Source organism: Panicum hallii, chromosome 7 (assembly GCF_002211085.1).
Source record: "Panicum hallii strain FIL2 chromosome 7, PHallii_v3.1, whole genome shotgun sequence".
Taxonomy (NCBI): Eukaryota; Viridiplantae; Streptophyta; class Magnoliopsida; order Poales; family Poaceae; genus Panicum; species Panicum hallii.
In genome coordinates this window covers 43,761,515-43,788,340 of record NC_038048.1, presented here as the reverse complement: position 1 = coordinate 43,788,340, position 26,826 = coordinate 43,761,515, and the positions used below count along the sequence as shown (strand labels likewise).

Here is a 26,826-nt window from a genome sequence, read left to right as displayed (position 1 = left end):
GGTGGAAACCGTGCTGTTACCAAACTGTGAGCATGACGCAAAAGTTTGTAACTGTAAATTGATATGAAAATGGCATCACCTAACATTACAAAGGAAAAAAAATGCATCAGCATAGTTTCCGTGCCCGCCGCACGCCCCCCCCCCCCCCCCCCCCCCCCCCCGGGTTTTGGGCTACGAATAATTCTAGGAATTGGGGGGAAATGAGTAAAGGGAACTCCAGCAGGTTGTGTGAGAACCACTGAAATTCCGTGAACTCTTAACTGGGTCAGGAGGAATCCTCGTGGTACAACCACCATATCATTGCACTTGCAACTATACGATGAACCCTACACGCTGGAATGTATCTAGTGTCAGGAGATGAACTGAGCAAGGATGGTGCGGCGGTGACCCCAGGAGGTGGGCCGCTCCAGGGAGGAAGGGGGCAGCGGTGATGTCGTCGGCGTGGGAGACCGATACCCCCGCGCCGCACATGGACGGCCTCCAGCTCGACGGACATCGCGCACCCGCAGGCCGCAGTGGCTTCCCTCGCCGTCGCCGCCTCCGCTCATCCTTTTTTTTTAAATGGCTCAGGCCCACACGTCAGTGGGCGAGTGCAGTTACTGCAGAGCAACTTCTTCCTCCGCTAATATGGACAGGACGAAAGGACGCATCTCCAGTTTGGTGGGCCAGGAGGCAGGTCAGGTTTGGGCTCGGGACAATGCTACGGGCCCAGTGAACGCGTAACCTGGGCCGTTGAGGGCCCACGAACCGAACACTCAAACTCTATGGAGCGGCCCAGATTTCTTGCTGAAAGAAGAGGATGGAAGACGAAGACGTCGTCTTCCCGTTGAAGAAACATGACGACGACGAGTCGACGACGACGGGGAAGGAGGAATGGTCACAGTCGCAAGCGTGCGCGTATGGCTTAAGCCTTTGGAAGTTGGATGCTCCAACCTCGGGCATCACAACATGAGCGGCCGGCAGGCTTTGAGCGGCGCGCGCACCTGACAGCCACTCAATGGAGCATCACAGGAACTCCTCCGCCTTGCCACGGCAGAACTGCATCTCAATTATTGGGCGCAATTATCGCCCAATCGTCCTCAGGCCGCGCTGTATGGCACCCAAACTCTGCCACCGGCCGGCCACACGGCCATCACATCCCAGATGGTTGCGTGTGGACTGCGCTGTCCATCCATGCCGGCCGCTGGGTTGAACGCGCCGCGGGAGACGAACATGTGCTGGCCAGACAGATTGGCCGGCGAGTCGAGGCGAGTCGCCCCCAGTTTCCACCCCCGCGTTCGGCGCATCATTTCAGCAGTCGATCAGTCGGCCGGAACGTTCTCGCGGGGCATCATTACGCGGACGTGCGCCGGGCAAAGGAGAACTACCTCCATGGCCACTCCTCTCCCCGGCGTGGGCTCTCCTCTCCTCTCCCATTGGGGATGATGGTCATCCGGATCGAGTGCGGCGTATAATCCACTAATTATGCGTGCATCAGATTCCGATCTTGTATCGCGTTATGCTTCCTCTTGCTTCCAAGATATCTCCTCCCACTTGGAGAGAATTCCACCGGTCGAAGAGATAACCAACCCCCCTTCGATCAGGGAGCCATTCCATCCCATCATCCGTCAATGTCATCGCCATGGGAGCAAAGTTCCGCCACAACTCTCCTACCTGGCATTACTTGTCATCGCCATCGGAGCAGACTTCTGTCCCAACTCCACTACCTGGCAGCACATGTCATCGCCATCGGAGCAGACTTCCGTCCCTGGCACAGCACGTGTCATCGCCATCTGCGCCGCCGAGACGAGAAGGAGAGAAACCCTCGCTCCAGCCATCAGCCTATAGCGTGCTCGGCATGGTCGTCAATGTCACCAGGACTTCAGCTGCAGCAGTTACCCAGTCAGTTCAGGTAGAGAAGACGTCCAGTAACAGTCGCCTCTACAGTTGCTAGCGCGCTTGTTCGTGTACACTACTAACTACTACCAATTAATATCTTTCGTCAAGACATGGCATGCGTGCAAAAGACAAAATTACAAGTTCATCTCCGTTGTCTTCGCGATCTTGTGGAGTTGCGGACAAGCTCTGCACGGATGCATGCACCGGCTCCGCTGGCTGATTGAGCACCACCAGGACCATCCCACTGGCTAATCTCCAACCGAAAGGAGGATCCATTCACTCCTACTTGGCACCATCGCACATATTCACCTGCAAAAGTAGGTATAGGTGTCGGTTGCCCCTTCTCTTAATGAGCAGAGGGTCAGTTCTGTCACTGCAAATTTGCACAAGTCATTTTCTAAACACTTTTCCTTTTATGAAACTTACCCAACCGCACTCGTCGCTGCACTTTTTTCTCAAAATTAATAAACAAATAAATAAATAAAACAGGTCTTGGTGGAACAGTAAACAACACCTCAATAATTGTGGCATCTTCGTGAACGAATGCCCCAGGAATCACACAATCTACACCACAGGTTGAATTTTAAATAATTCTGAATTAGCATGGAAAATCACAGCTACTCCTCCCGAGTTTTGAGTTCTGAAGACTAGACCTCTCCTCGCACAAATGTGCTTCAAGAGGACGATATTACCTGCCGGTGCAAGCATCAATTACACCTTGGACTAATGCTGGCACCATCAGCACCATAATTGTGTGAGGTGGATATACTTACCTTGCTCTGAACCTAGCCAAATACTTGGGACTCCCCAGTCTCCACCAAGAACAAATTTCTGGTGAAAATGTTGCCCCACACTACAAATTAAGCTCCATATATACCATGCTCGCATCAGGCAACACTGGCAGGAGAGAAATCATGAATCCTGCATAAAACCTCCCACATTCCATTGCCAGCTCCAACACCATCGACTGGAAGCCCACACAAACCCTCAAGAATGCATCCATCCAGTTCAATTTTACATATTCTGCAACGTGTCGGATCATATGTAGCCACAAATCTCTCGTTATCATATTTGGAAGCGGCAAGGATCATTGAAGAGAAATTTCAGAAGCTCCTTGGATTTCTGTCCATGAAGCTTGCTACCATGTCCAGATGTGTGGCACAATTCATCACACACTCTTTCTGGCGTCTGGTTTTCCAAAGCAATCCTTTTGTAGTTCAACTCATTTACTTCATGGCAATCTCCTTTGCTGGTTTTCTTGCTCTGAAGAGTCTCAACCCACATGGGAAGCCAGTTCCAAGGGATTTTGACCTGATGTTCACCTCTGTGTCCACAGCGACTGTCTCAAGCATGTCGACAATTCAGATGGAGGACTTATCTGACCAGCAGCTCTGGGTTCTGATCCTTCTCATGCTATTGGGAGGGGAAGTGTTCACTTCAATGCTAGGGCTTCATTTGAACAATGCAAAGGCCAACAAAGAAGAGCTTTCTCAAAGAAGTTTAAGTTCGATCAGGAGGGAAATCGAGGCCAGCATTTCTGCCAACAACATAGATCAGATTGATATGGAATCTGGCCAATCAGAAGCTGTTATATCACACAACCAGGTACAGCAAACCAAAAGCACAAGACATAGTTCTCGCACTATCTTGGCCCACATAGTGACAGGTTATTTTTTTGCTAGTGTTGTGTGCAGCTCTGTAGTCATTATTATTTACTTTTGGCTTAATTCAGATGCAAGGCAAGTCCTACAAAGTAAAGAGATCAAAATATGCACCTTTGCCATCTTCACAGCAATGTCCTCATTTGCAAACTGTGGGTTCACTCCCCTAAACAGTAATATGCAAGCTTTCACAAAGAACTCTGTTCTTTTGCTTCTAGTGATCCCCCAAATTCTAGCAGGCAATTCTTTATTTTCACCACTCCTAAGGTTAAGCGTGTGGGCCTTGGGGAAAGTCAGTGGAAAACAAGAGTACGCTCACATCCTTCAGCATCCTGAGGAGACTGGATACAAGCATTTGCCCACACAGCGGAACTCTGTTTACATCTTTCTGACAGTAACAGGGCTGATTTTGTTGCAAGTTATATGTCTTTTCTCTTTCGAGCGGGGTTCAAAGGCCTTTGGAAGAATGAACTGGTTTCAGAAATTGGTAGGCTCGTTGTTTCAGAGTGCCAATACAAGACAAGCCGGTGAAGCTGTTGTTGATATCTCCACCTTCTCATCACCAACTTTGTTGCTACTTGCAATAGTCATGTCAGTATCCCTTCCAACCCCTATTTTAGGATAAATCTTGTTAATCTAACCTGCATGTTTAGATCGGTCATTATCTGTAGCATATTGTCAGGATCATTTTCAGAAACTTTGCACAGGTAGAATAGTTTCAGCACTAAAAACTTGACTCCGAAAACGAAATGAGCCAAAACTACTGAAGAGGCTAAGTGCTAAAACTTGTGAAAGAAAGAGAAACTGGTAAATCCTAATTAGCAGAATACTAGCCTTATGTTTTCCTATGAATTTGAATGAACTTCCAGATAAGAATATTTTCTCCCATGCTACCTAGAAGGCTAGAAGATCATCGTTCAGTAAAAAAACTCAAGTGCGCTTAATGCTTCTTTTAATAACAGACTGTTACTTATCTGCAGGTACCTTCCTTCCAATGTATCATTTCTCCCAATGAATAGTGATAAACATCCCTTGGCAGATAAAAATCCGAGTCGAAGAGCAATGTGGAAGGATTTTAGCATTACCAGCCCTGCATGCCTCGCATTATTCACATTTTTGGCATGTATAACTGAAAGGAAATCAATGTCTGCCGATCCACTAAATTTCAATGTCTTCAGCATGATGTTTGAAGTGATCAGGCAAGTTCATATCCTTGCACAACCAAAGTCATGCCCATTCCAGAAACAGCATCTAAGCATGAGTTATATCGACAAGGGAAAAATGCAATCAGCAAAAACAGCATAAGCCAATTTCCAGGCATGTACCATGCCGTTTATGCTTGTTGCTTCTAATTTCTAAGCAGTAACACAATTTCTTCTTCCACAGCGCGTTCGGCAATGTGGGGTACTCGCTAGGCTACAGTTGTGAGAAGTTGATGAAACCTGATGCCGCTTGCAAAGCTGCTTCATATGGGTTTGTCGGCTGGTGGACCGATGAGGGTAAGCTGATAATTATCTTGGTGATGTTCATCGGGAGGCTCAAAAAGTTCATCATCAAAGAGGAAAAAGATTGACCGTGCACGCACAGCACCACATCAGAGGGTGGAAGCTGCCCGATTACAAGAATCATGAAGTAGTGGATCAGCTAAATCCAGAGCCTTGCCATCTTCTGCATCGCATGGGGAAAGATTGTCTGAGCAGCAATTCCATCTGTACAAAATGCAAGAGAATCATCAGAGAATGAATGAATGAAGAAATCATGAGTGTCAAGCTGGCAACTTACGCTCTCCCGAATTCCGACTGGTAGATATATATAGAGGGGAAAGATCAGGAGCGTTCATAGGCTGATAGGTCCTTTTAGGCTGGTCATTTTCTCATATGCCAGGACAGACAAAAAACACTGACGAACTAGGGAGATTAGAGCGTCGCGAAAAAGAGAAAGGGGAACTTTGGTAGAGCAGTGCTAGGGAGTAGGGACGGCGGTGCCGGCAGGCACCGCCCCAACAAGGACCGAAACATCGAATCCGCGCCGCGCACCGAGAATGACGAGACCACCCCCGGCCGCCGTCGCATCGACCTCGTCGGAGCCGGCAGAGATGCAGGCTTGCAGCTTGGGTAGACAGGTTCGGGATGTGAATGCCGCACAACAAGCTGGGCCGTTGGCCCGCATACCGCCGTTGTTGGGTGCAGTGCACCCCCACAAGCCCACCCCGCGCCACGCTCCTCAGCTGCTGGGCTGAAAAATAGCCCAGTTGGGGAGACTAGCCCATTCGAGCTATGTGCCTTTCGGCTCGATGTTTGGTGGGTTTTTTTATTTAACCAATGGCATGCGAGGAATTATTCCTTTTTTTAAGGTAAAACACCCAAACGGGCTATAAACTTTTATTCAAATGCAGAAAACAGTACAAATGTCAGCCCAAGATGGCCAGTTACAAAGTTTTTCTTTCACAGGCCAAACCCCACAATAAGTGAAATTAGAACAATTGAAATTAGGGTTATCCGATCTTACAGAAGTTGCATTCCTCACTAATGCATCGGCTATAACATTTTCTTCCCTTGGAATGTAGTAGAAATTTCCTCTTTTGTTCTTGAAGAACTCTAGTTTTTTCAAAAAAAATGTTCTCGAAGAACTCTCTCATATCCTTAATAATATACTTAATTCTCCAGTAATGGCAATGTTTGGTGGTTAGTCGCGAGAACGAATTCAAACGTGCTGCAAGCCAGCAAGTGGAGCAGTTAACATTGCAAACCTGCAATGTTTCGACAAATTTGGTTCATAAATATCATCGCATGCATATCTTGATGAGTGGAAGCGGATTGAATGGATACGTAACTTGACACGAGGAATGAATGGATGGAGACAAATTTTCACAAACCTATGTAGACATTCTCCTGTATGGACAACCAAACACTCTTATGTATATGATTAAGTTATTCAACACTGCAAGATGGCCCTAGCAACTTAACATTTTTCCCGAGAGAGCCAGCACCATAAAACTTTTCTTTGCACCAGTATTCATCCATCCTTATCCTGTAAAATAAATCCATTTGTCAACCACGTCCAAATTAGAAAAAGGCGAAAGGATGAGTATAAGCTGTCCGAACAAAAAAATGAGATGCTTAACAAATATATATATATTAATATATACCGTCAAAGATTACACAACTCCGGATAGATGCTTAAAGAAAAGGCCGGCCAGGAGATGCTCTGAGTTAAACAAAACGAATAAACCCGACAGGGACCACGTCGGGCTCTTGCTGTGGAAATCGAGATCAGACCGTCTCATCATCACCCCGCACGCAGGAAGAGAACGGAATAAAAGGCGCCGCATCTCTTGGCCAGTGCACCACCACGCCGCCATATCGAGCACCTAGAATCTCGGCGCTAAAGGTAGCCAGCCGTACGCAGCCGGATCCACACCATGTGGTCCGTTCCAGTTCTGCGTATCGTTCCGGTTTCTTGACACTACTCAATGTAAGCACCAACGAGATGCCATAACAGCTAATATTAATACAGTGAAGCTGAACAAACCCTCTCTTTTCTACCCTAGATTAGCTCATTAACATTAACTGACTTCTCCTTCCATATGCCTCACGTTCCGCCACTGCACCCTAGCCGATGAAGACGACGACGAACGTGTACTCCTACACCTTAACTTTGTACTAGCACTACTAGCGGCACTGGTCGCTACCATTTCAGTCGTACCGATAGGCACCAATCTGCATCTGCTGTTGAAAACGTGTCCAAGCTTCAGACATGGCCACATGAAGGCCACCAATGGAAAGCCGGTCAGCGTGAGCGGGCTGCTGCTTTAGCAGTACGCCTAGCACCTCCCTCAAAAAAAAAAAAGTACGCCTAGCACCATGTGGAGGTCAAGAGGCGTCGCGTCTACAGCTTCTGGGTGGACGGGACGGGATGGCACCAGCACCGGAAAGAATCCAATTCCCACGTCCCGACGAACCAAAAAAGGAACAGAAATATAAGTGCCGACCCGGTGGTACGGTGCAAAAACAAGGCATCTGTAAATGAGCCGACATGCCCCGGCCCCTCCCTGCGGCAGCGAGGAGAGGAGCCACAGCAAAAAAGGGGAGGATACTGGCACCCACAACAGCACTAGCTAGGTCTTGAACCTCATTCAAATCTCCAACTTGGGTCGAACAAATAGTTGGACGCAGTTGGGAATATAATGCCAACACTAGGGATTAAAAATACCTGTTAACGTTGGTAGCATTTCTTTTAACTTATCGTTAACACCAACGTTTAGAACCGTTAACATGCAGTGCAAAAGGGATCTGAATCCGAACCCCCACACGGACGCAAACGCCGTCCAAGTGAAGCCAACACGTACTGTCCCGGATCAATCAATAGTTCTATAGCAGCCCCGTACGTAAACAGAAGCAGATATCGCCTGCTTATTGCCAGAGGGGGTGAGTCATCGATCTAGGCCTGCCTGCCTAGCCAGTTACAAGCACTCCAAGGCCTGCACCCGGCGTGATCACACATCACCTACGAGGTTGCGCACCAATGACTTTAGGCAGACAGGCTGAAACACGCAATCCAATAGCGGGGATACGCTGGGCATCAAATCAAGGAAGGGTCGGGTCGGGGACCCATGCAAGAAGAGGGTACTGCCAAAATATCCGATGGCGAGGTGCAGGCTTCAGGCTTGAGCCTATATGGGAATAAGAATAATGCCCCAATAGCAACGGCCACCGACAGCAGTATCACCTCTCCATTCCTCTAGATTTTGTAGGAACCCCTGTCAATCGATTTTCAGAGGTAGCTAGGTTTCTTCTCTTTTAGGTCAATCGTAACCTGTAAAAATGGAGTACTAAGGGCGCGTGCAGTGGTAACACGGTTCTCTGTCATTTATTTATAGTTAACACAATAGACAAAGCTTGGTCTGCAAACAGTTTAAAAGACACTAACTGGTTGAGTGCTATGTGGCTACAAATAACGATATATCTATCTATAATATAATGGGTTGATGAATGTTATCCGTAAATAGGGGTGTATAACTAGGGGTGGTAATAGATCATGACCCTAGTATTCTCTTCATAATTTAACTTGGCCTTTATATATTTTTAGCTCAAAATTATATTAGAGCCGATCTCCTTATTTACCTACCACCCCTATAAGTGTTTCTCCCATACTGTATGCGTCTATCTCACAAAGAGAGCTCTCTCTCGCTCTTCACCACCCTTTCCGATTCCATTGGTATCCATCATCCACTACTCCATCTCTGCTAAGATCAAAGATTCTCTTATGGGTTAGGGCTTCAATTTGGAATTTGGGCATTTGAGAGAATTTGAAATTTAAAGTGCTAGGGAGGAAGATTTACCCAAGGTACGTACGTACATGTAGTTTGTGGCCAGCACGGTAGCGGAGGATGGCCAATAAGGTAATAGGAGTGGTCAAATATGGTGTTGGTGTGCCTATGAAAAACAAATTTCATGTAACTTACCAATTATTTCTCAATAGAACCTGTCATCCCTTCCCCCACTCCCCACCCGACCACCAGAAAAAAAGATGATGTGACTAAAACAAGCATGAAACACGACACATAATTTGTTTTTTAGGAATAGCGAAATTTAGCTAAGATAATCAAATCTACAATAAAACAGGGAATGCCTCAATTTGTGCTAAATCCGATTGCTGGTTTAAGAAACATATAAACAAAAAACGTGACGCATAGATGACCCAAACAACTCACCACTGCTAATAGAGTACTGAGGATTGCCTATACAGTATTCATGGAAATCCAACAGTCAATGGCCTGCAGGTATGTATGTAGCCAAGCCACCAAATTTCTTGCGATTCGAAGAGGTAAAATCGGACTACCAAGAAGGCTGCCGCAGTGGTTAAAAAGTCTCAAGATCAAAAGCCTCAACACCCCCACATGCGCACTGCTGCAGGCAGTAGCACATCTCAATCACACGCCTCGACCAATGAAAGAGGCACCTCGTCAGCAAAAGGCAGATCCAGAACATGCCAAGTCCATGGGACCCACAAAATCAATTTAAAAATCGAAAATCACACACACCCAGGCCAGCCAATTGGTGAGCCATATCGCATCCCAAAATGGAAAGCTTTATGTTGAAACTTTTGTGATAAAGAATTCATTGTGCAGTGATCTCTATTATTCCAAATCCAACTTGTTCGTGCCTATAAATGCACACCATACCACACCCCATGGCAATGCACACTTGCAGACCACACCACACAAAAGCAAAGCAGCCACATGGTAGGGGAGAAGCAAAGGAAGAGAAGGAAGAGGAAGGGGTACCTGTAGCTTTAGAACCAACCAAATATACAGGGAGGCTTCTGCTGGGTCGCCATGCCCTATTTGGCAGAGAACGGGATGCAGCCAAGGATGACTTGCCGGCTCCTGGAATTTGGGGCGTCTCATCAGGTTTGCTGAGGCTTAAAGAGTTAGCCGGCAAGTCTGTCCTTGGCTACACCTAGTTCTCTTCCTCTCGTGTGTGGCCCTCAAGCACTGTCAAGAGCTCCAAGATTTGCATTCATGTCAGCTCGAATAAGGAAATATAAGAACAAGCATATATGTAAGCCCTAAAAAGCCTGCATCTCAAGTTAAACCTCTAATTGACATCTATTTACAGCTTTATACATCTGCTTGTACTATTAGAAGTCAGATACATCTTGTTATTTCTGCAATTTGAAATATATGAATATTGCAAGTATACAGGGCTTGCATACAAGCTCAAGAGATCTCCATCTGGCATCACATGTCAAATTTTATATGTGCATCTGTCAGACAATATTCTCACTATCTTGTACCATTATTGTATGCTAACCTTTGGCGTTTGATGGAAAAGAACTACTTGAGTCGCCTCATCATGCAAACCAAAAAGCCAAGGGAAATACAACAAACACTACACGTCAAGACTCCTCAAGGTTCCCGCTCAGCAACTAACAAATGTACTTAAAATTGTGATAGCATTAGTATGCAGAAGAAAAACATGTAGCATGCACTACGGGAGAAGCATAAAGTTGCAGCTACTATGCACCAGTTCATGTACCATGTTGAGAAAGTGCTGCACCTTGTTCAAAAAAAAAATGAATACATTGGTTACCACTTTCCTCAAGTAATCAGTAACTGTGGTCCTGCTTCACGTAAAAAATAAGTCTATCTTATCATTAAGAGCAGGTTGGACGGCTAAAGCTAAAAGGAAATCTAACACATCATCACAAGAGCATCTCACTGGCGGCCTTAACATCATTAGATCATGATGATACCTTATTTATAAAAGGACAATGGGGAACAAGGCTTTTATCTTAACTTCAGTAAAATTCAAGATGACGGTGGTATTGAGTTAAAGTTACAGGCAATGTATACCTGAGAATGGTAGCGTCAAACCTGTAAACTTAAATAAGTTTCAGTTTAAGACACCCTTCATTACCCCAAAGCTGACTCGGATGAGATAAGCTCCATGTCAGCATTGATATCCACAGCAATAATTATGGACAGAATTGAAGCCCAAAACCCTCCATTGCGCTGCCTGATGAAGCAAAAAGTATGTACTAAACATGGTAGATGCTGTAGAAGCAGTTTTTTCTTGGGACATTAGACTTCAGAATAAATATAATGCATATTGACTTTTGAGTATTCCCAATCAGGAAGAAAACAGATACAGTGGCAGATGAAGAGAAACGCTTAGTAGACCTAACAATTTGGAGTTAAATCAAGAACTTTACAATCGTTGGAGAATTTAGAGAAATTAAATATATATAGTTTGCTTAAGTTAAGGCATGCTGCCCAACATACCATAACATCTGCAATAATTGAAATAACTTCACACTAAAATTTTGATAGACTTTCAGGCCTCAGAGATCAGATAATTTCTTTCACTCTCCTGGTTGTGCTCATGATTTCCAGACAGTGATGGGCACTGATACTGAAGCTTTCATATGCCAAACACATGCAAAGTACAGCGACAGAGAACCTAGCAATAGCTAGCAGACTGAAATTCAATGCCTATTTTTAGCTTCATATGTCAAAGTGGATGCCCCACTTTCTTGCAGGTGTGATTTAGCTTTTTAACAAGGCTGTCACTGATCCTGAAAAATCTGAAGGCCAGGATTTACTGAACATGTGTAGGGAAAGCAGTAAGACCAATAATCTAAATAAGGACCAGAGCTACCCAAGTATCATTGTATCAAGAGCAGCTTCACAATATCATGTGATAAATAAAGGGCTGAAGCACTCTTCATCATCAACAAGCAAAAGTAACTGGTTGTGACTCATGAACTACATGAGTCATCTTTGTTGCCAGAAGCACGGGTCCCATCTTATGTGATGATACATGTTATGCAGTCAAACCTGTTTTTCTTTAATCTAATGAGGAAGATGCGAGGCTCCAACTTTCAGTCAAAAATTGTGACTTTGCCAGCTTAGAAAGGCCAAAACGAAACCACTGAATAAATGCTTCACACAACCAGCCTGACAAAACAAATCCATAGGTGCCAACTTCTTGGTCCACAAATCTTGTTAGAAAATGGAAATCAAGAAAAGCTCCAATAAATGGAAAGGCTCCAGAGCCTTCAGTCCAATAAGAGAAAGTTTATGCCAATAATTTCACACTTTATGACAAAAGGAGGTTCCAGAACCATTTCAGATCAACTTGCAGTGCTTCCTATAAATATCCTTCTCTATCTATACACCATAAGGACCTAGCAAAATTACTAAAGAAAGCATAATGAAACAGTGCAGCAAGGGCCATGCACAGCGGGCAGAGAGTGTGATGCAGCCAAGAATGACTTGCCGGCACCTCATCATGAAGAGGAAATACAGACATCACCAATTGCCTGGCAAGTCCATCCTTGGCTACACCTTGATCTCTGCGTATTGTGTATTGCTCTTGCAGGCTTAAAGAACTTGAATTTGGTCAATGTCTACATTTTGGTCTTGCAGGCAAGCTAGCGATAATTCATGCATGCAAACAAAGAATAACCTTAAACACAAATATCATATGACTGCAGACCATATATAGCTTGGTTGAAGACTTGGGAGAGATGATAAGCGTACAGCTACTGATATTGTGATCATGGACTTGATTTGTTCTTAGCAAAGCACAGACTGTTTCTGCTACTTGATCTGTAGATGTTCTAAGCAGGGTAAAGTGCCTTCATCTGTCCACATTAGTTGCAATAACAGTAAGAGATCTGAAAACCAGAAAAAGAAGAAAGATGCAAACGAGGTAAGGAAATTTCACAAATTGCAAATCCAAATCAGAAGGCACTTAAACCAAAATGGGATAATTGAATGAAATAAATATGGTGAAAAAGACAGTTCAACTCAAGTAATATTACTACATGGTAATTGTAAGGTAACAGAAGATTATTAATAATATGTGCATGTAGCTCTATTTTAGATAGTGTTTTTCTCTTTGGCCCTTGCCATGGAATGCAACAGTGGCTACATCTGTGTACTAACATAAGATTATATATGTATCTTTTTTCATCTGTGACTGCAATGCATAAATATCTGCTCAGAACAGATCCTTATATGCCACATTTGCCAACAACAAATTAAAGGGATAGAGCTTGAAAATGAATTGTAATGCAAGATTGGTAAAAGAAACATTAATTTAATAATGCATATATAATTAACACCTCAAAGCCACATGTCAGCTTGGTACTCATCATAATCATCATGGAAAGAAGCTCATCACAGCATTTCACATAAGCTGTGACAGAAATGCAGCACTGCTTCAGATCACACCAGATAACCTAAGGCATCACATGGGATGCAAAGCAGTGTCAGAAGCTGCAGATGAAGATATGTTGTCAGAATATTGTTCCTATTGCAAAGGACATGCCTCTGTGAATGAACACTGCCATATGGCTAATTACAGTAGCAGGCGAAGACATAATATTAGAACAAAACGCATCAATATATAGGTATATACACTATTACTGTACAAATTGCATGCTCCAAACAATAATAGTTAGCTCTAAATGAAGATTAAATTGGGGGAAAAAAATCCAAACATAGCACAGCAATGAAAAAGTCATGTATATGAGTTTCAGCAGCAATAAGCAGATACCTTCCTTTTCAAAAGAGTAATATCTTACAGCAAAGTTGACCCAACAAGATTCCATCGAGCTGTGAATTTAAATGCTCAGAGTTGATCCTGCCATATCTCATTCTTCACCTCAGGTCAGGTTCTATATTGAAAGCCTGTTGCATGAAAATGTTCTCCTTAGTCCTTCCAACAATGCAAAGCGAAAGTGTCTGATATTCTGTTACCAGTTTCCACTTCAAGAAGCTTTTATTGATCAAACAGCCTTTAGATGTTTCTTTCAAACTTTCCCACTACACACAATATTGATCAAAAGCGAAATTGCAGTTGCAGTGCAACTAACATGAGGATCTGGGCATGTATGTCAAGTAAACTACGATACAAACACAGAACAAGTAGACGACAGTTCTTCATGGAAACGTTTATGAAATCTGCCTAGCAAATCAAGAAGAAAGGAAATGGATAAGTTTTATCAAAATCAAGCTCTGATTGTTGGCCAGTGGAAGACACCTCTCAGAAATTTGGATACCTAATTAAATTTTATTTCAGATAAAATAATCTCTCTAGATGCTGATTAAATCATGGCTAGATACTTTAGGCTAAAATGCTTGATAAATTCTTCATGGTTGCGGTACATTAGCCTGTGCTTATTATTTAATATTTTATATACCCATGTTAGATACCTCCCTCAATGTTTACATAAACAAGGTTTGACGATAAGACAAAATTGCAAGGAACAAATTATCTTTTGAGATTTATGTGGTCACCCCATGTCCCCATAAAACATAACATGCTACATCAAAATACTACAAATGGAAATCCAAAACAGCATCTCCAAAACACTAAGGTAGCCTCGTACATATGCTCTTTTGCTTTGCATTCTGATATACAAGCAAAAACCGCACTAGAACTTGGAAAAATCTACAGATACACAGCCCTAATCAATGCACAATACATGTATGCGGTACACAAAAGTTAGAGAAACTTTCGTTGAAGATTGAAGTACAATTGCTTATGACATACAAAAATTGAACTTAAAAAAATGCTGATAAATTTATGTCGTGTGCAAGATGATTTTAGTTAACTATTAGTTGTTTAGCCTGAGTTCATAACAAAAAAATATGTATAAACACCAACACTGTCCCCTCATGCTCAAAGCCACATAAGAATAGTTGATTATGATATGCTATTGGTACATGCTATCAATATAACATATTGGACACCAGTGTTCCAAGTTCCAACTCAACCACTGAACTGAAAACCCCAATCAACCACTGAACTTTATCCATCTATAATTTGTTCTGAGTCTCCTCTAAGTTTCAAGCACAAATCCAATGGAAAACATAAGCTGGTGGACAATGGTGGTTGCCAAATTAAAAGACTTGAGTTAGTAGCACTCGAGGTCTCACGCACTAGATTAGGTACCTCGTTTGTGATGGTTAAGACTCATGTTCCTTAGTCTAGTTTTAGTCTTTGTCTTGGTAGACAAGTTAGTGCCTTAGTGGTCAAGTCTATGACTTGGTAGTCAATTTAGATTTGTACTCTAGCTTAGCTTATCTTGGTAGACAAGTTAGTGCCTTAGTGGTTAAGTATATGACTTGGTAGTCAAGTTAGTTTTGTACTCTAGCTTAGCTTTGTACTCTATATAAAGGGAGGAATACCAAGTGCTCAAGCACTGCTAATTACCCACAGAAATTCCAGCCTCTACGTTGTGTTTGTGTGTGTCCCTTCTAACATTTGGAATCAGAGCTAGCTTACGATCCCGAGGATGTCCACCTCGTCCACCCGCCGGAGGGCTGCCGAGGCAGCAGCAGCCGAAGCCGAGCGCCAGGCGCGCGAGGAGCGCATCGCTGCAGCCGAGGCGGCGGCGGCGCAGGCGGCCGAGACGGCCAAGGCGGCGGTCGCTGCGGCAGAGGCCGCAACAGCGGCGGCCGCAGCCCTGCGCGACGAGGAAGACGACCACAACCGGCGGAACATGAGCCGCGGCCCTAACAGGCAGCGCCAGCTCTCGCCGTCACCCCTGCGCCGTGGCCGACGCCATCGCCACCGCCGGGACTCGCCGGTTGTCCAGCGCGTCATCAAGGAGTCGGGGGGAAGCACGCCATGGCCGATGTTGTCCAAGACGAACTACAACGAGTGGAGCTTGCTGATGAAGGTAAAGTTGCAGGCCCGACAGCTCTGGGAGGCTGTCGCGTACGCCGACGCCGAGTACCATGAGGACCGGCTGGCCCTCGACGCCATCCTTGCCTCGGTGCCGTCGGAGATGGTGATCTCCTTGGCGGACAAGCCGACCGCCAAGGCCGCGTGGGACTCCATCGCCGCGTCACGCATCGGCATCGACCGCGCGCGGAAGGCCACGGTGCAGAAGCTGCGCCAAGACTGGGACCGCCTTGCGTTTCGGCCTGGGGAGGACGTCGATGACTTCGCTCTCCGCCTCTCGACGCTGATGCAGCAGCTGGCACGCCACGGCGACACCGACATTGACGAGGAGAAGGCCGTGGAGAAGTTTCTCCGCGTCGTCCCCAAGAAGTACTCCCAAATCGCGTTGTCAATGGAGACGCTACTAGACCTCTCCACGCTGTCCATCGAGGATGTGACAGGGAGGCTCAGAGCGGTGGATGACCGCGAGGAGAACGCCGGCGACCCGGTTTCCATCGGCGGCAAGCTGCTGTACACTGAGGAGCAGTGGCTTGCCCGCCAGAAGGAGAAGAAGAAGCGGGAGGCATCGTCTTCGAAGGGGAATCGCCGGCAGCCGCGCAAGAAGGAGAAGACCGGCGGCGCGACCGATGACAAGTCGGGCGGCGGCGACACGGGAAAAGGAGGTACTGGCGGCGGCGGGGGACGTAAGGCGACCCGGGCCGACACCTGCCTGAACTGCGGACGCCGTGGTCATTGGGCCCGCGACTGCCGCCAGCCCAAGCGCGATGGAGCGGCCCACATGGCCCAGGCCGAGGAAGCTGAGGAGGAGCCCGCCTTGTTTATGGCTCACGTCGGCCCGGTGGTCCGACTCACAGGTGGGGAGGGTGGAACCCTAATCCCCACTCGCTCCGCCTCTGCGTCCGACACTGCGCCACCGCCGGCGACTGCTCTGCTCCAACTCGACGAACCGCGAGTTCAAGCTTTCCTCGGCGACGACTCCGACGGCGACAAGCTTGAGGGATGGTACCTCGACAGCGGCGCCACGCACCACATGACCGGGCGCGCCGGGTACTTCGCCGACCTGGACCGCGACGTCCGGGGCCTCGTCAAGTTCGGCGACGAGTCAGCCGTGGAGATCCGCGGCGTCGGCACCGTCATATTCGTGGCCAAGACGGGGGAGCACAAGGTGCTTCATGGCGTCTACTACATCCCGGCGCTTCGCAACTCCATCATTAGCCTTGGCCAACTCGATGAGGACGGCGCCAAGGTGCAGATCGCCGGCGGGGTGCTCCAAGTCTGGGACCGGAGTGGGCGCCTCGTGGCCAAGGTCGAGCGCGGGCGCAACCGCCTGTACGTGTTGCACGTCGAGGTGGTTCAGCCCCTCTGCCTCACTGCTCGCCGCGACGACGAGGCCTGGCGCTGGCATGAGCGGTTCGGGCACCTCCATTTCGATGCACTGCGGCGGCTCGAACGCGAGGAGATGGTGCGCGGGATGCCCAAGATCGACCACGTCGAGCAGCTGTGCGACACCTGCGTGCTGACAAAGCACAAGCGGCGCCCTTTCCAGCAGCAGGCCAAGTATCGCGCGCAGGAGGCGCTCGAGCTCGTCCACGGTGACCTCTGCGGCCCTGTCACACCAGCGACACCGGGAGGACGGCGCTTCTTCCTGCTCCTGGTGGATGACGCCTCCCGGTTCATGTGGATCGGCCTTCTCACAACGAAGACGAACGCAGCGGACGCCATCAAGCACGTTCAGGCCGCCGCGGAGAAGGAGTGCGGCAACAAGCTGCGGGTTTTGCGCACCGACAACGGCGGCGAGTTCACCTCGGCTGAGTTCGCCGCCTACTGCGCGGACGAGGGCATCCAGCGGCACTACTCCGCGCCGTACACGCCGCAGCAGAACGGCGTGGTCGAGCGCCGCAACCAGACGGTGGTGGCAACTGCGCGCGCGCTCCTCAAGCAGCGGGGCATGCCGGCGGAGTACTGGGGCGAGGCGGTGGTGACCGCTGTCCACCTGCTCAACAGGTCGCCGACCAAGAGTTTGGAGGGGAAGACCCCGTACGAGGCATGGCACGGGCGTACACCGGCAGTCGGTCATCTTCGCACCTTCGGCTGCTTGGCGTACGTGAAGGAGCTGAACCACGTCGGCAAGCTGGACGACCGGAGCACGCCGGGCGTGTTCATCGGCTACGCGGAAGGCACCAAGGCGTACCGCATCCTGGACCCAAAGACACGGCGCGTGCGCGTCGCGCGCGACGTCGTGTTCGACGAGGGGCGCGGCTGGGACTGGTCGAAGGCGACCACCAGCGGCACGGTGACAACCCAAGGGGAGTTCACTGTTGAGTACATGCAGGTCGGCCCACCTCCGCCGGACAACCCACCATCGCCGACGCCGCCTCTCCGAACGCCATCACCGCCGGCAGCCGCACCAGCTCAGGATCAGCTGGGCACACTGCACACTCCACCAAGTCAAGGCCAGCAGGGCTCGCCTTGCACACCGGTGGGGGTCCCTGCCCCAGCAGCTGCGCCGGCACCGGTCTTCATCACGCCGCTGGTAAACGATGATGACCGCATCGACGCAGCGCACAACAACACGCCTCTACGCTACCGCCCCATCGCCGACCTCCTCGGCGACGACCAGGGGGAGCCTGGGTATGTGCAACGGAACGTCGACGCCGAGCTTCATCTCACGCACACAGGAGAGCCCTGCTCCTATGCTGAGGCAGAGGGTGACAAGGCTTGGCGTGCTGCGATGCGGGAGGAGATGGACTCCATCGAGCACAACGGCACTTGGGAGCTCACCGACTTACCAAGTGGCCACCGCCCCATCACTTTGAAGTGGGTGTTCAAGCTCAAGAAGAATGAGGCCGGGGAGGTGATCAAGCACAAAGCAAGGCTCGTCGCAAGGGGTTTCATCCAGCAGGAGGGCATCGACTTCGACGACACCTACGCACCGGTGGCGCGCATCGAGTCCATTCGCGTGCTGCTCGCGCTGGCTGCTCAGAAGGGGTGGTGCGTCCACCACATGGATGTGAAGTCGGCGTTCCTCAACGGCGACTTGAAGGAGGAGGTGTACGTGCGGCAGCCCCCCGGCCATGTCATCGCCGGCAAGGAGAACAAGGTGCTGCGCCTTTGGAAAGCGCTGTACGGACTCCGGCAAGCACCGCGCGCCTGGAACGCCAAACTCGACGACACGCTCAAGGAGATGGGTTTCCACCAGAGCGCGTACGAGGCGGCGGTGTACACACGAGGCAAGGACGACTCCATCCTGCTGGTCGGCGTCTACGTCGACGACTTGGTCATCACCGGCGTGGACGAGAGCGAGGTAAACGCCTTCAAGGCTCAGATGATGGACACATTCCAGATGAGTGACCTTGGGCTGCTCAGCTTCTATCTCGGTATTGAGGTCCGGCAGCACGACGCCGGCATCACACTTCGCCAAGCCCACTACGCCAAGCGCATCGTCGAGTTGGGTGGCATGGAGGGCTGCAACCCCGCCCACACTCCGATGGAGGAGCGGTTGAAGCTGAGCCGCTACAGCGAGGCAGAGGAGGTCGACGCAACGCACTACCGGCGCATCGTCGGTAGCCTGCGCTACTTGGTGCACACCCGGCCGGACTTGGCGTTCGCCGTCGGGTACGTGAGCCGGTTCATGGAGCGGCCAACGGTGGAGCACCAGCAGGCCATCAAGAGGATCCTGCGCTACGTTTCAGGCACGATCGACTACGGGCTACACTACGGAAGGCACTCCGATGCGGCACACTTCGTCGGATACTGCGACAGCGACCTCGCCGGCGACATTGACACAAGCAAGAGCACGAGCGGTGCTCTGTTCTTCCTTGGCGACTGTCCAGTTAGTTGGCAGTCAGTCAAGCAACGGGTGGTGGCACTCTCTAGCTGCGAAGCTGAGTACATCGCCGCCACCACGGCCGCAACTCAAGCATTGTGGCTGGCTCGGCTGCTGGGGGAGCTTCTTGGAAGGAGGACCGAAGCAGTGGAGCTCCGGGTGGACAGCAAGTCTGCCCTTGCACTTGCAAAGAACCCCGTCTTCCATGAACGCAGCAAGCACATTCGGATCAAATATCATTTCATTCGGAGCTGCATTGAAGATGGGAGTGTGAAGGCCAGCTACATCAACGCGGCGGATCAACTCGCGGACATCCTAACCAAGTCACTTGGGCGAGTGAAGTTCCAGGAACTAAGAACTCGAATCGGGCTGGCCGAGATCGAGACAAAGAAGGGCACATGAGGCTTAGGGGGAGAATTGATGGTTAAGACTCATGTTCCTTAGTCTAGTTTTAGTCTTTGTCTTGGTAGACAAGTTAGTGCCTTAGTGGTCAAGTCTATGACTTGGTAGTCAATTTAGATTTGTACTCTAGCTTAGCTTATCTTGGTAGACAAGTTAGTGCCTTAGTGGTTAAGTATATGACTTGGTAGTCAAGTTAGTTTTGTACTCTAGCTTAGCTTTGTACTCTATATAAAGGGAGGAATACCAAGTGCTCAAGCACTGCTAATTACCCACAGAAATTCCAGCCTCTACGTTGTGTTTGTGTGTGTCCCTTCTAACAGTTTGGCCTCTTGTAGTGATCTGGTGTAAAATTTACTCTAACAGAACCTACAAATCAATCAGCTAGCTAGTTACCTCCTTTTTCATAAACAACCGTACTAAGAGCATGGATGTTGCTTAAACTGACCACTGAAACCCTGTTTGCAGCAAGCACAAATATGGTTTTCAACCACTAAGATCCAACTTGCAGAAAATGCGCATATGGTTTTCACTTTTCAACAATGGGGAGACCTAGAGGAGATGAATCCCACGTTATGCAGCTTCTGCACATCCACTTGGACCAAAGAAACCTAACAATCGACTCGAGCTATCCCATAAAACGCAATCCACCGCGTGTGAGTTGGGTGTTCATGTTCATCCATCTGACATTCTGCATAACGATATCAATTTCCAGACCGCTCCGATAGTGTAATCCTACCAGTCTAGCGCTCATCAAGCCCAACCCGCGCTCCGCGCCCACGTAGCGGTCGGGGGCGTCGAGCACGTGCATGCGTGCCCTTGTCACCTTGTGAGAGAGGAGGAGTGGCGAGCCGAGACGCACCTGAAGAAACTCTACGTTCTCCTCTGGCAGCCGGTCGCCGGTCCGTACGCAGCCTGGAGGGCAAGGACCGAGCGTCGCCGCCCACCGCCTTCGACGCGCTCCGGCCCCTGGCCGCGGCTACAAGCCCCCGCGACCATTTCGACGCGCGCGGCGCGCTGAACGACAAGCCCGTCGAGGCCTCCAATTCGCGGCGGCCACGCACCGCGTTTTCCCGTGCGCGGCGGAAGGCGGAGGGGAGGCGAGTAGCGAGACGGGTCGGGTTCCCCGCTCGCCGCAGTTCCCCGTCCACTCCCGCATCGCGCAAGCTCCCGCGCGCTCCGGTCCCGCACCGCGGCCGCAAAGCGACGCGGCAAATTGGCGGGCGCCGGCCGATCGAGGCCTTCAAGCCCCGGGCGGCCGCGCGCGCGAGGCGGGGAGGCGAGGTGGCCGGCCGGCGAGGTGGGCCTTCCCGGAGGTTCGAGAGGGGTGTGGTTCCGGTGGCGTTGGCGCGGAAGGTACAGTGTGGCGGCGCACTTCTCTAGACGCCGAGGCGGCTATTGAGGAGGACGACAGCGAGGTCTGGGCTGCGCTGGGAGCCACGACGGCGGCACGTCGCCGCGGTTGCTGTGGCCTTTTCGGAGTTTGGGCCTTCTGGGCCCTGGCCTCCTGGGATTTCCATCAATTTTGCGCAAAGCACCTCGATGAAAATACTTATTACCGCTGGATTGCCCTGAAAGACGGGTGCGAAAAGGTACTCACATTTCGCGTCACGCGCGAGTCATCATGGTCAGCGACCAGTGTCTCTTGGGCGGTTGGGCCGTGTCCTTGGTGCACGACGTGTCGTGGCGCCCTATGCCGTGGAAGGCCACGTGTGCGGCCTACCCTTGCCACGTGTACGACCAGGGACCAGGGAGCTGCGGTCCCCACTCCCCAGGTAGCAGACGGAGAAAGCACCCGTAAGCAAATTAGGAAACTGACGCCTCCCGCTCCCGCTAAAATCTGCTGGAGCAAAAGCCCATCAGTGCAGGCGCCCATGAACAGGCCTGAAGATTACTGAAAGGCAGGGTGTTCTCGGAAGAATAGTTGCAGTGAATCGAAAAATTTGTAGAGAGGTATTGAGCCATGGCAAATCGCAAAGCTGCAATCGCTGCCACAATCCTCTGCCTCTGCTTTGTTCGAGCGCAGTGCGACGCTGCGGCCTCAGTCGGTCCCTCGCCGTCGCCGGAGCAGGAACAGGAAATTCAGATGCTCAGGTCCAAGGTCGCGTCCTTAGGTGAGTCTTCACGTGTGCTCTCTTTTTTACAAGTCATCGTCATTTTGACCTTGTTTGTTCTTGTTATGGATAGAAGTACCGTCTCTAGTATCTGTCTGATATTGATCATGGTTAACTTCTGCATGGTTTTTGAACTTCAAATTCACCCTGAAATTTCGAAGTCATACAATGGGTCGCTGGTGTGGTAAAGAGATAGTTGCTACTACTAGCAAGAACTTGTCTGTTTCAGTAAGAGCGGGCTGTTTATATGGTGTTTCTTGTTCAGATTCTCTTAGCTGTGCATGGGAACAGGTACCTGATTGCTTGTTATCTTGTTTACTGGGTGAAAGAATTAAGTTCTTTGGCTTTAGACGATGAGATAAACAGGAGGACGGAGGAGACCTCGCAGCTGGAGAGTGTTGTCAGGGAGAGGACGGCACAGATGGCAGCACTGGTAGGCGAGCTAGAACTTCTGCAGGTGAGGGGATAAGACTTTCTATTCTTTGTCTTCAAAATTACTGCTGCCTAATCTCGTGGTAGCTGTTGACTAATCTGTGGGACATCCAAGTTAAGAAAACGGTTTAAATCTGAACTTGTCGTTCTTAACTCAGTTATCCATCGTTCCTAGTCCTCCCATTTCTTCTTGTTAGTTTGTAAGTCTGGGGCCTTAATTTTCTCTTTTACAGAAGGTAAATGTGGCTGATGATGAGTCGGTGATGAAGGCAAACACGAATGTTGATGTGCTAGAAAAGCAGGTAACAGAATCACATTTACAGTAGTAGTTGATGTTCCAAAAGAAAGGAATGTGGACTAACTTTTAATACAAACAGATTGAGAGGTTGGGTAGTGATTTGGAAGACCAGGTTAGGAAAGGAGAATCATTAGAAGCCCGAGCTACTGAAGCAGAAAAAAACTGGCATGAATTTAGCCACAAGTTGGAGCATGTAAGTGCGTGTTATAGTATGCTGTGATATGAATATATGACGTAGTGTTGGTTTCTTCACAAACTAAACCAGAATTTACATCATTTGTCAGGCAGAGAATATTAATGTTGAGCAGAGGAAGAAAATTCAGGACCTCGGTGGCAGACTTCAGATTGCACAGGTTAGTATGCACAAAGAAATAACTGGAGTCTCGCACTCTAGCATGTTGATTCTGTGCTTCGTAGAGTCGTCAGAAAAAACTTGTGCTCCATGTGATCTTTTTGAAACGATCGTGCTTCATGTGGTTTAGTTTGCTCAGGATAAACTTTCTGATCTGGAAAAGGAAGCAAAACTGAATGCTGAAGAGTTGGCAAAGGTATCAAAATTGTTCGGTATTAGTAAGGAATTCTTCTGGTTTCAAACGTACTAGGATTTCTTTGCATGCCTAGTGTTTCCATTATTCATCAAGGTAGTATGTGTTGTTGTCAGGTTCATGGTATGTGGCTTCCACATTGGCTTGCAGCACGTGTCGTGCGCTGTCAGGTTAGGTGGAATCCTGCATCGAATTAGCAGAGTTCTAGTAGCTTTCAACTTAAAATTTAGTTGAATTATGCATTTGCAGGAAGTAGCATCTGCCAAATGGCAGGCCCATGGGAAACCTGTGCTTGGTCCTCTGATGCAAAAGGTTATTTTGTTTGTGTGTTTAGTTATTGATGATTCCCGGAGTGTTTTTAATTCCGCAATGATTCATAGACAAGTTATTTTTAAATGCACCAGTTGACTTTATATGTCAATTGGACAGGTTGCTGAGAAATCGACATATGCTCAGCGATTAATGGAGCCACATTTGCAGAAGGCACAAAATGTAGGTTCCTGGTGCCTGCAGACTTAAAAAGCATTTATTTTCCATTTTTTTCACAGAAAGGTTACGTCATCCGTTTTATCCCGTTCAATACCACTTACTGGTGCCCCTCCCTAAAAAAGATGCTTGCCTATTGGTTCTCAATGTGCATACTCAATGTTTCATGCACATTGATAGAGCATAGTCTTGTTGGATTGAGACGCTAACTCTTCTTTTACATGAACTCCCTAAAATGCATGCCTTCTGAAGAAATGGGTTCCTATCGCCAAAAAGCATCTCACCTCACTGAGGAATACTACCACGGTATACACATCGGCAGTATACAGAGTTTGCAGAGATGCTATCCAACCATGTACGGTGAAGGCGCGAGAATTTGCTGGACACTATTGGCAGGTTTGGCTGCATATGTTCCTTCCCCTCTCATTGTATCGTTGAACTAAACTCTCATTTGAATCTGAACATTTTGACTCATTCAGGAATGCAAGGCGTTCTCCCAACCATACATCAGCTGTATCGTCGCCTTGTCTGAACCGCATCTGTCCCGAGCAAATGTGGCTCTCGAACCTTACATGGAGCCTGTAACATCCGGTTGCAGAAGCCTCGCTTCGTTGGCGTGCGAGTACCATCATCAGGCACAGCCTTCTACTCAAGCTTGTGCCCTCTGTTCAGATATATCTGGAACTCATCGCAGGTGCCATACAGGTTCAGAACGGGGTCGAGGGCTTCCTCGAGGACACTCGGCTGCTGACACCTCTTCCAGCAGACAAACTGGCGTGGCTGACGGTAGGTTCTCCTGTCGCGTAAGCGATCTCCGGTGCTCAAGCTCGCCGTGGTTCTGAAACTCACCAGCTCGATGCGCGCTTTCAGGCTTCCGCTTTGTTCGCGCTGCCGGTGCTCTCCATTTACAAGATCTTGTCAGCCACGATCCGGTCAGCTTACATCCATAGCTTCCTACCTAGAGATGCATCAGTAGCTAAGCTTTTCTGATGCTCTGACTGATCCTGCAGTCCGTTCCTCGGTGTGCTGTTCTGCAGTAAGAAAAATCAGGCAAAGAAAAGACAGAGGCAGCAGCCGCAAGAACAAGCGCAGAGTCGACAAGTAGAGTAGAGAACCACGTAAGGTATGAACTGGACTCTCAAAAAATAAGGAAAAAACTACAAATAGGTGTATAAAAATTAAAAATACTACACGGCTGGTCAACCTTCTGTGATACTTACTCCTGGCACCGTTGACCGAACCCGGAATGGAACATGGTCACGGCGGCCGCCGAGTTATCCCGTCGGACTACAGTTGCGACCCGCTCCCGTCTCCTCTTCAGAACCTGCGAGCTTGAACATGCAGCTGACCAATCGTGCACGGAGTCTGATCTGGGTTTTTGCGATGGCAAACGGTGTGAACCGTTTCTTTTTTTTTCCTGTAGGTGTGCTGCCTTTGAAAACTGACGACCCTGAACAGTGGAAGCTTCCTTCCGGGACATCGCCGACCTGCCGGCTGCTGAAGCATCGGACGCGGCAACCCCTGCCGGATGCCGGCAATTCTACGGATACGAACGAACCTGTATATACTGCATATTTGCATGTGTTTTTTCTCCGGTGTATATGTATATGCATATATAGTTTTCTTTTTTCTGAGTTCTGAGTTGGCACCTTGGACTTGGAGATCTCAACAAGCAAAGGTTGGCCTCTCCCGTCTCTAACGGACGCGGCGCCTTCGGCACGGCGGCCGTTGCATCCCCCCGTATCTGCTGGCGTGAGGTGGGACGCACCGGCGCATGTCCCTCTGTTCCCAGCCGCTGTTTGACGCGGGCGCGGACCGCGGAGGCGTGGTGGTGGTTTCTTCGCCTGAATCTGACCCGGCCGGCGAGTCGCCTGGCGCGCCGCGCGCGGTGGAGGGGAAACCTGTCGGGCTGGGAGTGGCGGATGACGACGGGCGCCGGTCGCCGGGGCGACCTGTCGCCGTCAGGACGCGCGCGAGACGTGGTGGTAGATCGTGTGGTCGGACGGACGCGCCAAGTGGAGGCCGGGGGTGCGGCTTGTGATCGCGCCTTCTGGTTCGGGGGGGCGCTCGCGGAGGTGCCTTCGGCTGGCAAGGGAAGTGCGTGCGCGTGGCGGCGTGGGAGCCGGGAAGCATGTTGCTTTAGCTGTGGGGGACATGTCCAGGTTGCTTCGGCTCAACATCGTGTAGCGTTGCGACTCGAGGATTCCACGGTATATCTTCCCCTGGTGCGAATGCGATGCCCCGCCACCCTGCACCTCAGAGAACAGTGCTCAAGAGTTTTGGCTAACAAACGAGCTGACAAAGTAAAGGAACAACATGCCATGCTATCTGACTCCTTAACTTGCGTGCAGAAGGCTAAAATTTCTTTATATAGCGACTGGATTGCGTACTAAGAAAGAAATATCTTTGTGCAACAACACATGTTCACATGTTAACAGAGGGTTCCCTACTTCGTCACTCAATGTATTAGGATATCATTTTAATGCCTAGCACGGTTATAGTGACCATCTGTAACTGTTCCTTCTAGTAACTTTTGTGGCTGAACAAGAGACAGAATCCTTGCACATCAAACATACTCTTATTTCACATTGCCATAAAAAGTGCCAATTAAATCAAGATAAGATAGGGTTAAAAGCGTCACCAAAGAGAAATGCTAATATTAAGTTTAGTACAAATGGATCTAAGTGTATATGATAGATTAGAAATGTACTTTGTGGAGTACACTTAATACTAAATTTATCTAATGATGTTTATTCAACTGAAAAAAGAAAAGAGTGAAGATAAACCGTTTACTCATAACGACTGAGAATATAATCCACTAATAAGTATTTTGGAAAGTTTTTTTACTTTAATTAATACATAGATTCACTCAATTCAAGAGAAATCATATGGTCAAATTCCCAATAAAAATCTCGAAGAATGTTGTTTGCAACATAACTAATAATAAAGGATAGAGAAGTACAAGAACCAACAACCATGATAAT

General features: G+C 48.7%; 2 protein-coding genes across 12 annotated transcripts; both read left to right on the top strand.

The window, feature by feature from the left end:
• The first annotated feature begins 2,796 nt into the window (after positions 1–2,796).
• LOC112899432 (cation transporter HKT4-like) lies at positions 2,797–5,316 on the top strand. 5 transcript variants are annotated; one of them, XM_025967910.1, is made up of 4 exons: positions 3,122–3,483; positions 3,611–4,130; positions 4,520–4,738; positions 4,926–5,316. In XM_025967910.1, exons 2-4 carry the CDS (start codon positions 3,673–3,675, stop codon positions 5,110–5,112), a joined length of 864 nt encoding a protein of 287 aa, XP_025823695.1. In that variant the 5' UTR covers positions 3,122–3,483; positions 3,611–3,672; the 3' UTR covers positions 5,113–5,316. The 5 variants fall into 5 exon arrangements, with proteins under 5 accessions (XP_025823692.1, XP_025823693.1, XP_025823695.1 ...); XM_025967909.1 differs by having other exon boundaries at positions 3,348–3,483; positions 3,561–4,130; XM_025967911.1 differs by having other exon boundaries at positions 3,372–3,483; positions 3,573–4,130.
• Positions 5,317–21,795: 16,479 nt separating this feature from the next.
• Positions 21,796–25,476, top strand: LOC112900127. 7 transcript variants are annotated; one of them, XM_025968877.1, is made up of 16 exons: positions 21,796–22,081; positions 22,243–22,265; positions 22,347–22,538; positions 22,747–22,815; positions 22,891–23,004; positions 23,096–23,164; positions 23,294–23,359; positions 23,473–23,526; positions 23,606–23,668; positions 23,786–23,848; positions 24,095–24,238; positions 24,322–24,477; positions 24,548–24,628; positions 24,713–24,774; positions 24,853–24,965; positions 25,266–25,476. In XM_025968877.1, exons 1-15 carry the CDS (start codon positions 21,931–21,933, stop codon positions 24,950–24,952), a joined length of 1,407 nt encoding a protein of 468 aa, XP_025824662.1. In that variant the 5' UTR covers positions 21,796–21,930; the 3' UTR covers positions 24,953–24,965; positions 25,266–25,476. The 7 variants fall into 7 exon arrangements, with proteins under 7 accessions (XP_025824662.1, XP_025824665.1, XP_025824664.1 ...); XM_025968881.1 differs by lacking the exon at positions 22,243–22,265 and having other exon boundaries at positions 21,804–21,920; positions 21,994–22,081; positions 22,432–22,538; XM_025968876.1 differs by having other exon boundaries at positions 21,980–22,081; positions 22,243–22,309; positions 22,411–22,538.
• Positions 25,477–26,826: the final 1,350 nt, after the last annotated feature.